The sequence below is a fragment of the Sciurus carolinensis genome, chromosome 3 (genome assembly GCF_902686445.1).
Source record: "Sciurus carolinensis chromosome 3, mSciCar1.2, whole genome shotgun sequence".
Lineage (NCBI taxonomy): Eukaryota > Metazoa > Chordata > Mammalia > Rodentia > Sciuridae > Sciurus > Sciurus carolinensis.
In genome coordinates, this window is record NC_062215.1 from 119,222,862 (window position 1) to 119,236,374 (window position 13,513).

General features: G+C 39.4%; 1 protein-coding gene across 2 annotated transcripts in view; it reads right to left on the minus strand.

The window, feature by feature from the left end:
- The window catches only part of Lrp2 (LDL receptor related protein 2), a 192,046-nt gene that overhangs the window by 80,807 nt on the left and 97,726 nt on the right, over positions 1–13,513 (minus strand). For both annotated transcript variants that reach the window (XM_047547019.1, XM_047547018.1), the window contains exons 29-33: positions 12,368–12,596; positions 11,285–11,462; positions 9,621–9,749; positions 5,039–5,205; positions 3,961–4,104 (exon numbers count right to left, since the gene is read on the minus strand). In XM_047547019.1, the coding sequence (XP_047402975.1) occupies positions 3,961–4,104; positions 5,039–5,205; positions 9,621–9,749; positions 11,285–11,462; positions 12,368–12,596 (847 nt within the window). The remainder of the gene's footprint in view (positions 1–3,960; positions 4,105–5,038; positions 5,206–9,620; positions 9,750–11,284; positions 11,463–12,367; positions 12,597–13,513) is intronic.

The following is a 13,513-nucleotide window of genomic DNA, read 5'->3' on the forward strand; positions in this document are numbered from 1 at the left end:
GTTCAAGAAAGGCAAAATCACCTTCCAAATTCCTATTTCCAATGCACCTAAAATTTTAGAAGGAACTGACATGGATGAGAGAGATTCAAACGGATGAACATACAGAACCACTGCCCAGAGAGACTGCAGAATGCCATCAGAAGCAGCTGAGAGAATCCCCTAGAAGACACAGGAGCCTCAGCTCCCCTGTGCTCCGGTGACAGGGCTGTGGCACTCAGTGGCCCATCACTGCAAACAGCTCATCAAAGCAGTCCAAATGCACTCAGAGTTCAGCGAATCCTGTTTCAAGTCAATAGCCTGAGTTAAAACACACAAGTTCAAATCTTTGCCTTGCCAGGTCCTGACCAAATGATCTGTGGCAAGAAATTCATCTCTGAATGTAGTTTCTTCACCAGTAAAATGTGGATTTTAGCAGCCCCTTCTGGCTAGAGCTCACAGGACTGAAAGACAATATAGGGAAAGCACTTAGACCAGCACATGGCATGACTGTGTTTAATACAGGTCTCCTATTTTTTATTGGTCCATTTATGGGTTACTTACTATGTACTAGGCATTAAGCGATTCATTATCATATTTCCATCCTCACAAATAATTTTGCGAGGGAAATACTATTATGCTCACATTATGAATGATGAGAAAGAGAATTACAGAATAAAATTGACCAGTTGTGCTATGTGCATGTATGAACAGATCAAAATTAATTCCACCTTTATGAATATCTATAAAGCACCAATTAAAAATCAATAAATAAATAGAAAAAGACCAGTAGAGTAGAGGAAGGGGAGTAAGAAGAGGGAGGAGGGGAAGGAAAGAGGAAGCACTGGGACCTGAAATGGAACAAATTACATTCCATGCATGTATGAGTATGTCACAATGAACCCCACTATTATGTATAATTATAATGCACTAATAAAAACATTTGTTAAAAAGAGGCCTAGGGAGGTTCAGTGTCTTTTCCAATGTTTCCATTTTTAGTTATTATTGTTGTAATCACAATGTTAACAAGACATGCTTACAAACATGGGTTATCAGACTAGCAGCACGTTTCTTATGGAAATGTGGCTATTTTAACATGCATCTGAGGCAGTCAGAGAGACATCTAGTAAGGAATTAGAAAATGCCTGTTGACTTGCATCAGGGTTTTCTAAAAAATTCCCTTTCAGAACAAATGGACTATTTATATGTCTGCATCTCTCCCTCCCTCCACTCCCCCACCCCACCCCCACCCCACCCCACACACACAATTCTCTCTCCCTGGTTCTCTCTCGGTTTCTCTCTCCAATCTGGTATCTTTTGCTCCTGCTTGGACTAAGATCACTTTCCTCTTTCCAGTCTGCCTCTCTCCTTTTCCTAGTCCTAAGGATCTCTTTGGTTCAAAATTAAGCTCCTCTCCCTGTTTTCCAGACTGCATCTCTCACAGCCATTCTGTGAACTTCACTTTTCAACTAAAAGAGACTTTTCAATCTTTCAGTGCACAGTCTCACAGCTACCCCTAGTGGAGAACAATCTCTTCAACATTTCTCTTCTATTGTCAAGCTGGAATTAAATGGCAATTAGTAATGCTGGAATAACATACAAATAACAAGTGAACACTAGTCCTGTTTTCTTAATTAATCTAACATTCACCTGGAAGAATTGTTTAAATTTATATCACCTAAGAAAAAATACAGTAAAAGCATTAAAAGGGCTGTTTGCCCTCAAATCATTATTCTCATATCTCTTTTGGATCTTCTAAATACATTGAGAATTTGAGAGAAACAGTGTTCTACATTCACAAAATAGTTTAGTGTTAATAATGCACTTTTACTCATTGAGCTATTACCCCATTTCACAGATAAAGAAATGGAGACACAGAGAAGTAATTTGTCTGAGGCCAAAGAGCTCACAAGTTGAAGAAATACAGTGCTGTCCCCAGTCAGAAAAAGCATTTTCATATTTTAGGGTTTTTATTTAAATGTTTATCTCTGACTGGGATGCCTCTTCCCTACTTCTTCATTTGGAAGAAATAAATACTGGTTGTTCTTCAAGGTTCATCTCACAAGTCACCACCAATAGAAAGCTGACTTCTCCTTCCCTCACTTTTATCTCTGACCTGCAACCTAGCACTTTACATTCACTGCTGTTATCACAGTGAAGCAAAGTTATTTGTTTATGTGTCTATCTCTCAAATGTGTTAGCTACATAAAAGGAGAAAAAAATATTGTATTCATTTTTTAATATTCAGGACCAACCATAGACTGACCCATAGAAAACATTTGCAAGTGCTTGCTGAAGGGGTGAATAAAATGAGCTGGCAGGACAAACTCATAGTGAGGTCTCGGACTCCAAACCAGATTGTCTTTCCCCAGGCCATACTGCACTGGGGCACAATTACAAACTTTAGGTTTATGTGGCTGAGGTGGCCTTACCAAGACACACACAATACACTCAGTTATTCTCCAGTGGGCGACATTTTCATTGTACCTAACTTATGGAGAAGAACTGTTCCCTGTTTTTTAAAAAATTTCCAAGGTAAAGACAAGTACCCCATTTACCAAGTAGAGGACCAAGAGACAGAATAAGAGCATAATAGCTGTCACTTGGGATTAAGACAGCTTTGCACTGAGTAGTCTCCAGGGAGATGTGAGTTTGTATTAAGGGTCTTAGGCAGTCCATTTCACACATTTTTAAATGAGAGGATGATATTTTTAGTTTTGATTGTGAAAACAATTTCTACCACTGTCAAAGGGCATTAGGAAGGACTGGATTTCTGGATCTGTGGCTTGTAAGAATGCAAAGACAGACAGCGCCCCCAGCATCAGGAAGCTGAACATCTAAGGCAACTTCTTCACTTTTGTGAACCTCAGTTTTTTGTGTAAAAAACAAAAGGCTTGAACCAGATGAGTCCCCAGGGTCATTTCATGTTAACGCCTGATGATTCTGCCTGGTTTGGAATATTCCATGGGTTAACATTTGTGCATATTGCAGATTTCCCTCTTGTGAATGGCTACGAAGTCTGCCAGCCTTGGGAATGCCATGAGGAGTGAATGAGATGACATTTGGGAAAGACTTTGTAAACTTGGAAGCACTGTCCCAGCATGAGCCCCACCTGTCCAGTCTATTCTAATTGTCACCAGGCTGCTATGCACCTTCCTCATCTCCAGCACCTATCTTTCCAAATGCTCTGAAGAGAAGCCCCCTTTCCAGCTGGTGCCCACCCAGAGAAGTGGACTGTCACTCTGCAGGGTCCTGCTAACTGTCCTTCTCAGAAAATCTCCCTCTGCCTTAGGAAGTTTCACTTTCAAAATTATAAAGAATTAATAATCCTATACATGTGTGTCCTTGTCCCAGAGTGGAGAAACTTAATACCAATCAAGTTACCTTCGATCTACTTCATGTGATTTCAAACTTGCAACCCATCTAGAATTTCTTCTAGGAGTTGGAGTAAAAAGAACACTTATCTCAAAGAGGAGAGTATCAAAGGAATTAGAATCAAGTTTCTACTTTCTGTTTCACTGTTAGGAAAACTGTATTGGAGCCATGGAGAGATTCCCATCTAAGAATAGAGGTAACTTATAAATTTGGTTGAGAACTCAAATAGCATTGAAGATTAGATGACAAAAAAAAAAAAGTGAAATTTTCCTTCCTACCCTAATCTTCCCTTTTTGCTGAATTTCTTATGCAATTTTCTTTTATCTTCTTACATATTATTTTACAAATTACCTAATATCCTTTCAGAGGAACATGGTAGTATCAATAATTAGGAGGAAACAAAAACAGAACAGAAGAAAGTTCCAAGAACTTATTTTTAAGGTAGTTTTCCTCCTTGGCTTCAGATAGTTTGAGAGTTAAGAATAATATTTCTCCCATTTGCTTCTTATTTTAAAATAATTTCAAAATTCATATGAGACCATTTCTGAGAATCAATTTGACAGGAATCCAAAACCTGTGTTTGTGTGAATATTCTTATAAAATCATTACCTCAATGGACTGACTTCCAGGAGTTGTGTAATAAATGTTTCTTGATACCCAATCCAAGGCCAGGCTCATAGAGTACCCCAGCAGAGACAGAGGAGCAAACACTGTCCTGTTGGTGCCATCTGTCTTCACTCTGTGAATTTCACCCTGGGAAGAAAGACAGGGAGGTGAGCTGTAAGAAGGTAGGGCCACAGCCCCACACAGGAGCCCTCTCCTACAGTGACCAGGCTGGCTGCCCGGTTTCTTTAACTTTCCTCACACCATGGGTAGGAGTGGTGGGGTGGGGGGGTGGGAGAGGGTGTCAGGGCTCACTGTGGGTAAAGCTAATGCCAGCAACCCAGGTTTTAAGTGTGTCACAGGAATGCACAGGCTTACCATTCAGGTTACCCCTGATATGGGCTATAGAGATATATTCTAATAATCAAAGAAACAAGAATCATAAAATAACTCAAGTCACAGATGTGGATCAGAAGCCAGGAGCATATGTGACACAGGGATAAACATCGAACACAGCAATCTTTCCTCTCTTCCTCCTTTCTATTCTCCTTGTCCTGGGATCTTGCAGGTTGCTTCTATGAGGAAAGGGAACCAAGCAGAAGGGCACTAGAGAGGCATTCTTACCCTGGGGCAAAGATCCTGATGGAAGGCCCTGGCAGTCCCATCAAGTGCTTTCCCGGAATTCCCTTAGGAAACTACTACTTTTGTCTTGAGTTATGATCATTTTTACATTAATCTAATCTACAACTTCAAAGCCCTCTAGGGCAAGCTTTGTGACTACGGCTTCCTGGGAGGTGATCTAGTTAGGTCGTACGGTGTCAGACAAGTTATAGGCACTTAATAAATATTTGCTGAATCAATAAATAATACCCCAAAGCTTATATTTGTTTAGTAAATTAAAGTTAAAGAATTTTTTTAATCTGTACTCTAAACCAAGTTCACATTTACATCTCTCCCTAAATCAAAAAACTTAGTGACAAATTAATTTCTGGACCATTTCCTTTTTATCCACCCAACAGAAGTCAGTCTGTAGAAGGCATCATCCAGATGAAGTTACACACTTTGAATGTTATTCAAAACTTACTGGATTCTCAACCCAATAGATGAATTGTTCTGAGTCATCAAATTCAACATCAAAACCATTCTGTATGCCCGCTATGGGAACCATAGCATCGTTGCTCTTCACCTCAGGATTAAGGGAAATTCCAAAAATTATATGGTTTCTTACAGTAATCAAGAAAGGTTGATCATCTGCAAAAACAACAGAATACTGTCAAAATTATATTGTACGATTCCTAGACCTTCACCATACTCTTCGTCAATTCCTCACTTGCACTGGTGAGCCATCAGTGTTGGATAAACGTCACAGTTAGAAAGTTCTTCCCATTCTACACACAGACAAGCCTCACTAGTTCCAGAAACTCGGGAAAAGGGGAATTGGATTTTGAAAAAGGAAAAGAAAAAATGTGCAAGTGAACATGTAGCTATTCTTGGTAAATGGCAACTTATCAGCTTTAAGCTTATTCGGAAAATAAAATACTACGAAATGTCACCTAGTACTCATTACTCTAATAAAAAAAAAATCAAATTTATAATCTCATCAGTGTGGACTAGTATCTGCCTTCCTCACTAAATTCTCACTGCCAAAGAGCAGTGATAGTGTTTAATTTTTTTCATTCTTATGTACCCAGAGCCTGGCATACAATAGTTGCCCAATAAATATCTGCAGTAAATATTTTATGGTAAGAAATGACCACATAACTGAATAAATGTGTGACTGAATATGTAAATAGTGTCTTTGAAAGTTCTCAAAAATGCAAATATCTCCATAATATTTGAATTAAACTATTAGTCACTTAGGCTCGTGAACACAGACAGCAAAAATTATCAAAACTAATTTAATCTTTATCCTGGCCATTGCCCCATCATTGAACAATTTATATTAATAAAATTCAAGAATTCCTCCCTCAGAAAAGAAAAACTTTTGAATGTAAGTTTTTTGTTAAGATACATGCATGCGATGTTTCACATATTAAGATAAAGTATAAAATGATTAATCACTGCATAACTCTCAAGAGCTAAAAATGATGTTTTTGTTACTTTGATCATCCAGGAAGTTTTTCAAGTTCAGCAGGATTTTCTTGACACTTTTCTTTATTTATTTTGACAGTTCATTAACTTTTCCTTGTTTTTACCATTTTTATTACGCGAAAATAACTCTTCATTTACTAACCTAGTACAAATTTAAATTTGATTTTAATGTAAATCATACAACTGTTAATGCTTCACTTTTATGAAGCACAACATCGTTCACAACAAGCTCGCAAACTTGTGTTCAACTGGGGCAAATGAGATTTGCAGGAACTATGTCACTGCTTCAGGGAACAATGTAATAAAAGATGGACCATTAACGCTCAAACCCTTGTCCCGACTGCTCCATATCCCACATCAGTCATCGCTTCTAAAGAATTGCAATTACCACAATACCCCTCCCATTTATTGAGATGGGGCACATTATATGTGCCACATGGCATGCATTGAATAAATATTATTTCACTTAATTTATCTCCCTGAAGCCTCATAATCCTGTTTGTTACAGAGTTATCTCCCCAGCTTGCAAAGGAAGATCAAAAAAATTAAGCAATTTAGCCAAGGTCACACACCAGGTCTCCTGGGCTCCAAAATCTATCTTCTCTATCACTATGCTGAAGAAAACATAGACCAGGTACTAAATATTGAATACCAAATGACCACTCATTTCATTTAGTTTAACTGCAATAATGAAAAATGAAGGTTGTAAGTTTCAGACATACCTTGATATTATGATACTATTTAATGATTTATCAATTACATGTTATAAATACTCATTTGTTCTGTTTAAAAAAAAAAACTATTTCTCAATGTGATAGGGAAATTTAAAACTTCACTCATTCAAAACCTGATCCTGCTTTTTTTGATGGGTGATCTTCCTCTTGCTTAATTGGAGTACTCCTCAACCAAAGCCTGATTCAAGGCCTGGAATACTGAATTTCTCATCCATCAAACATGCCCCTTCCTGGCTCTTCCCTGGAGCCCCCTCCAGTTCTAGTCCTTCCGCATTCATTACTTCTTCCTGGGGATCTGCCCAGGTTCTTTATGTGATCGCTCCTGCTGTACCTGAGGTTTACCACCATTGAACACTTGTGAGCAACAAACCACTGGGATATTAGTTAACGCTGCACTGGAGGAAAGTACGAGAGCCAAGGCAAGGGATGATGCCAGAGGAGCACCTAAAAAGAAGCCACCAGTGAGGCACAGATGGCTTGAACGGGAGGGGGCGCATGAGAAGTGGTCAATGGGGAAGAAAAAAGAAGTGACACTACACAACTATCTAAGGGCAAATGGGTGAAAGGCCTGGGAAGGAGCAAAAAAAGAATATTGGAAAGCTTGTCATTCACTCAACATTTACTGAGAGCCACCATAGGCCACAAAGTACCATCAGCAATGAGCATATATGCACAAAATCAGCTAGAGGCTTGACCCCCAAGGAACTTAGCACCTAGAGTTCAAGACTAGGCACATGGGCCTTTACAGCTCCTGTGATATGGAAGGAGCAGGCACAGAAGGATGGACAGAAGGGGGCTCAGGAGAGGTGAGAACTAAGCTGTGCTCAGTCAGAGGTCTCAGTCATCTGAAATTAAAGATCACCTCCTCCTGTCTTTTCTTCATGTCATGATCCCATTAAGGTTAGTGATGGCAGAGCAGAGAAGTGAAGGAACCCAGTCCTGGAATGGAATGGAAGTTAATGTTGACATTAAATAGTGACATCTGTGACCCCCAAATAGAAGTCCTCCTTTAGTCACAAACTGATGGTCCCCACAGTCTCGCCTGGAGTATGTAGGAGTGTTTTCTTCTTAAGCACAGAATACTGAAGCAAGTGCCCCATGCTCCTCAGACTGAGTGGATTTGAGGATATTAAGGGGCTTTGGATTGAGTTATATTTTATTTAGTTTGGGTATTGTGGGGAACATTTTTTCTAAATAAAAAGAATAAAAACAAAACAATTTCTGAAGCCCCTCATTTTAAAATTTAACACAAAATTTGAAAAAAAAAATTAGAAATCTCCCATGATCCCCCATCTAACTGTAACCACTATTGGTGCCTGTATATGTTTTCTTCCAGATGTTCTCAATGCATGTTTTTACAAGGAGATATTAGACAATATCCATGTTTTCATGTAAGAGTACCACTCAAGCACTTCCACGGCTATTCCAGACACTTAGTAAACACCAAAGACTACAGAGTCATTAAATCGAGTAAAATGTTTTCACCTACATATGTTAAATCTTCTAAACATCTTACTTAGCACATGTTGGCGGTCAAGTTCCCCAACTAGTACTCAGAAACCAACTGGGAAATATTGAGAAAGGCCCACCTCAGCAAGGTCTACCCATGGGAACACCACCAGTGGAACCATTTGTGAAACAACAAGAGGCACTATTTAGAATTAACATTTATCAATCATCTTCAGATCGTAATATCGATTACACCAATCCCCAATGCACAGTTAAAAACCTTTGTGGTGAAAGAATGCTTTGTATCCAAAATGTCTACAGCCCAGATTAATCTTCTCCTGAAAGATTCTAAGGACACACTAAATTAAACGATGTCAACAAGGATTAGAAGCATAAGTCTCTGAAGAAAAATGGCAAATGCCAGTCCCTTTTATAAGCATTACCAATAATTAAAAATCTTTCATCATGACAGTATCATTGTACAATATCACATACTGATAGGATTTGATTTTCAGTAAGCTCACACCTGCATAGGCTATAAACATGATAAACTTCCTAGACACAATATATATTCTCCATTTGAAATCTGGATATTCTCTCTTCATTTAGGAGTACATTTTCATTAACCATTTTATTTATATTTGTCTTAGCAATTTTTATCAATATCAAAACACATTTATTCCTCTTCACCAAGAAATGAAAAGAAACAAGTTTAGAGTAACTTTTCAGATTTTTAAGCAATGGAGAATGATCTTTAAAACAGTTATTATACACAAGATAAACACTCCTGAAGAAATCTCTTTTCTTTTCTTTTGTACTCCCTAAAGGACTTAAATAACCCTCCACATACTCTTCAATCAACCAAGTAAAATAACCCCAGGATGAAATGAAGATTAAATTGTTCCAATAGTCACTTATAATATTTCACACAGAGACAGATGCCATTTTTGAAGATTCAGAAAGTAGTGAAGGTACTGAAATTGGGGTCAGAAGACCCAGAACACAACACTCATCATGGACTATTGGATATAAAATAAAATCGAGACAATGGACCTGAAAAATGAAGCTGTATACAAATGTCAAGAACTCTTCCTTCCTAAGAGCAGAATTGGAACTTCTGGTTACCATACTTTGTTAGAGAAGTCTAACTACAGCCAAGTGTGAGAAAATTATGAGGCTAAAACTTGTTCAGTCACATGCATACATAACATGAGCTGTATTACCACTGAGGTGCTCCATGAAATCCCCCCACACAGCACACACGCCACAGATACCTGCTGTATCAAAGGGAACACAGCACATGCTCAGTCCCAAATGGGCTTGGAGCTTCCAAGGTCTGGCACAAACTGTGACCAGCTCCATCTTCACAGTCTAATAAAGGGCATACCGTACCTCTCAAGCAATTCACAGAATCCTGGGAGAGATTCCACCCGGAAGGACAAGCACAGGAGTAAAACTTAGGCGACTGTGAGGAAAGCAGGCACAGGTGGCTGCAGGGGGCAGAGGCACATGGATTCACGGCTGTAGGAGAAAGAGAAGAAGGCATCAGAGAACGGAGTGGCTCCTGTATCAGTGCACAGGGTCATGCTGTCACTGTGCTCCCAGGGGCTCCCCGTTTGTGGAAACATGAGTACTTTAAGTTACCTCTGCTGTCTTGCCTTGTTTTGTTTCCTCTAAATGACTTTACCCTTCCCTAACACCTTGTTTACAATATAAAATTCAGAAGAAGTACAAGAGGGAGGAAGGATTTACCCAAGACCACAGATGGATCCAGTCTATAACAGTCACAAAGTCGTCCGAACTTGGGAATAGAAATAGGATGCTAAACAATGTGTCCTTGCCGGACCTACAGGAGATCCTTCTGCAGCAAATGAAACCAAGTGGGCTTGGAGCTTCCAAGGTCTGGCACGAACTGTGACCAGCTCCATTTACTATGTGACCTTGGCATTTACTCAGGATTGTCCAAGTTTGGGTTAGATAATAATCTTTTATTTTTCTACTGATGACATGTTTTGTCTGTCTCTGCTCCTTGAAAAAAGGAACCCTGTGTGCATCCCAAGCTCAAAAGCTGTTTCCTAGATTGCTATCTGTTCATGTTAGAATTAGATTATTAATCTAATTCATTCTTGCCCCCAAAGAATGCTAAGCATTCACTACCTACCAAACACTATTCTAAACACCAGAACTACATAAACTACTATAAACATAGAGTATATATTCTAGCAAAAAGAAACAGAACTAAACCCATAAATTGCTTGGGGTGGAGGATTAGAATGTGAAGGTAAAGAGCAAAAGAATTATAAGAGGAGTGGCTATTTTACATAAGGTGATCAAGGAAGGTCATTCTGAGAAAGTGATGGTGAGCAGAATCCTAAGTAACATAAAGAAGCGACTCTTGCAGAGACCTGGAAGATAGAGATTCTGGGCAGAGTGAAGAGTTAGTGCAGAAGTTCAGAAGCAGGAATTGGCCTGGTGTTTCTGGACACACTGCAGTCCAGAGTGGAGAGAGGAAGTAGGGAACACAGTGGGGCGAGGAGGGGCTGGATTCCGAAGTGCAATGAGAAACCACAGCAGGGCTTTGAGGATAGATTATGTGAAGATTGACTTACTCCCCCTGCCCTCCAGAAAGAACCCTGCCAAGGTCAAAAGCATCACCACATGCTTGAGAGTGGCATGGGGTAGGGGCAGCAGAGCATCTGGGGGCCAGAATAAGTGAGTCCTCACAATAAGCTGCTTTAAAACACTGAGTACTGGGGATAAGAGGACTGAGGTGCTGTCTGACCTCTGCTTATAATTGTCCGATGAGGACACAGAGTAAGGCCACAGAGGCAGTAGCCAGTTGCTGAAGAAAATGACACAATCCAGATGTGCTGTGGTTCCTGTCAAGGTTTGAGTTTCCCAGGGTAAATAAAAGTAATAGCAATGTAAGGAGTGGGGAAAGCATGAAAAGAAAAGGAAAATGTATTGCCCAAATACATAGTCTGCACAGTCAGTATTCCCAGAAGCAGCAGCTGCCATGCTATTCCCAGCATGGAAGTTTCTGTGCTGTCACTTACAATCTGGTTGCTTTGCAGGATGAATGGCAACGATCCCCAGGGGCCTGTAGATATTATACATTACAACTGACTGGTTCCCCCCATGCCACTTGTTGACCCGAATGACATTATGAGTAGCACGGTCAGTCCAGTACACGGATTCTTCAAAGAGGGTCAGGGCATAGGGATGCCGCAGCACCTGAGAAGCAGAACCGGACCATGAGACTCCACCCAGCAACGAAGGCCAAAGTGGACTAAGCAGCAGAGGATGTCTGCTCAAGAAGACATTTCCCTTAGCTTAAGTGTTCAACAAAGACACAGGAAAGTAATGGCACAAGAGACAGGCACCACTTGTCCCAAATCCTACTATACCACTTGAACTATTTCCAGATACATGTGTCTATTCTGATAATGACACTGGGCATCCATTTAAAAACAAAAACAAAACTGAAGCACAGAAAGTAAGGGGCCCTGTTTGGATCACTAGCTAGTTAGAGCTGGTCAACTAGTGACCAGCTGAGGGTTCTCGGCCCCCACTCCACTCTCACCACTCCCTGTTCAGTGTTCCTTCTGCCACTCACTGATTCACATCAACCTGTCATAGTAGGCAGGCTTTCCCAGGGCCTCTTCAAATCACAGGAACTAGAAACCATGGGAATCTTACATGAAACTCAATATCAGCTCTTTGGTAAAATACTCCCTTTCTGAATTTCCCCATTTAAATTGTGAAAATTAATTCAGAGCAATTTGCTGAATAAAAAATTAAATAAACAATATTTAATATAAATTTAGTTAAGGTATTGACTTTTGTTAAACATAATTTTTAAACTACAGAAGCAACAGATCAGCATTTATAAGTCAACTAAATCACATGAGCTATTAATCCTCCCTGGACATGGCACAATCTAACAATGAACTGCCATAAAAAGTATTTTATTTTTATGTTAGTATTAGAGAATGGATTGTCCCTTACTGTTAATATTCCCTGCATTGACCAAATTACCAAATGCCTATAACTCAAAAATTAATTTTAGTTTTCTTGATACTGTTTTCTACCTAGCCACTATTGTAGTTTTAATCTGGTTTTCCTCACTACCAACTTACCAAATCACTGGCTACCACCTGCCTCCGATGCTGTCCATTGTAATCACAAAAGTCTATGTAATCAAGATAGGCATCCATGAAGTAGAGCAGTCTATTGGGGTAGTCAATAGTTAGGCCACAGGGCCAGTAGATCTTGTCCTGGACAATGACCGTGCGCAAGCTGCCATCCATACTGGCTCGCTCGATGCGAGGGTGATGGCCCCAGTCAGACCAGAACATTAGATGGTCACTGTGAAAAGAAACTAGTTATCTATTAGAGGGCACATATTTCAACATGAGAAATTACTCATTAAAAGTACACAGCATCCTGTTCATGCTCTGCTTAAAATAAATCATCTCTAGTTGAGAATGCATGCACAGAGTTTATTATTTCCTCTGAGTGTCACAAAGTAAAACTGTAATCATAATGCAATCACAGCCATCTGGGTGTTTTTATAATGTTCATAAACCATGCCGTACATCATGACACTGAAATGTCTCAATGCCAGATCATGTTTGTGTACAATCCATAAATAGTTGATCTAGAAAAATCCATCTGTCCTTGTTTGTCTATGCTGACATGCTTTAGATAAGAGAATCAATTTATTCCTCTTCAGAGATGCATCATAAATTTTGCTGGTGTGTAATACTTTATAATATATAGGAAGGCAGCATCACATTGAACACAAATTGCCTCACCATCCTGCAGATAGGAATCTATAGCATCTAAGTAAATTCAAGGAAAGAAGCCTCAAAACTTCAATTCTTCCTTTTATGACCAGCGGGCAAACTTTTTCTTCCTTATGCAACTTAAAAGGTTGTTCTAGTAAATAACACGAAACTAAAGCAGAAAAAATTGACTTTCTTCTTGTGTGACCACAAGGTATCAAAGTCACAGTTAAGCGACCCATCTATGCAATATTACAGCATGTATTTGTTAGAAACTTAATTTATATATTTATACAACAATCATATCCATCTTTGCACTGTCCAGCTCAAGTCAATGCCATCTTAAAGTCAACAACCAATTGCTCACATGCACTTTATGAGGATGACTATTCAAATGAAGGAGGGTTGATAACAACCAGTTGATGCCTATCTTGCTAAAACAAGGAGAACTTAATTCTGTGATATGCCTCTCAGCTACATCATGCTGTTATTGTTTTA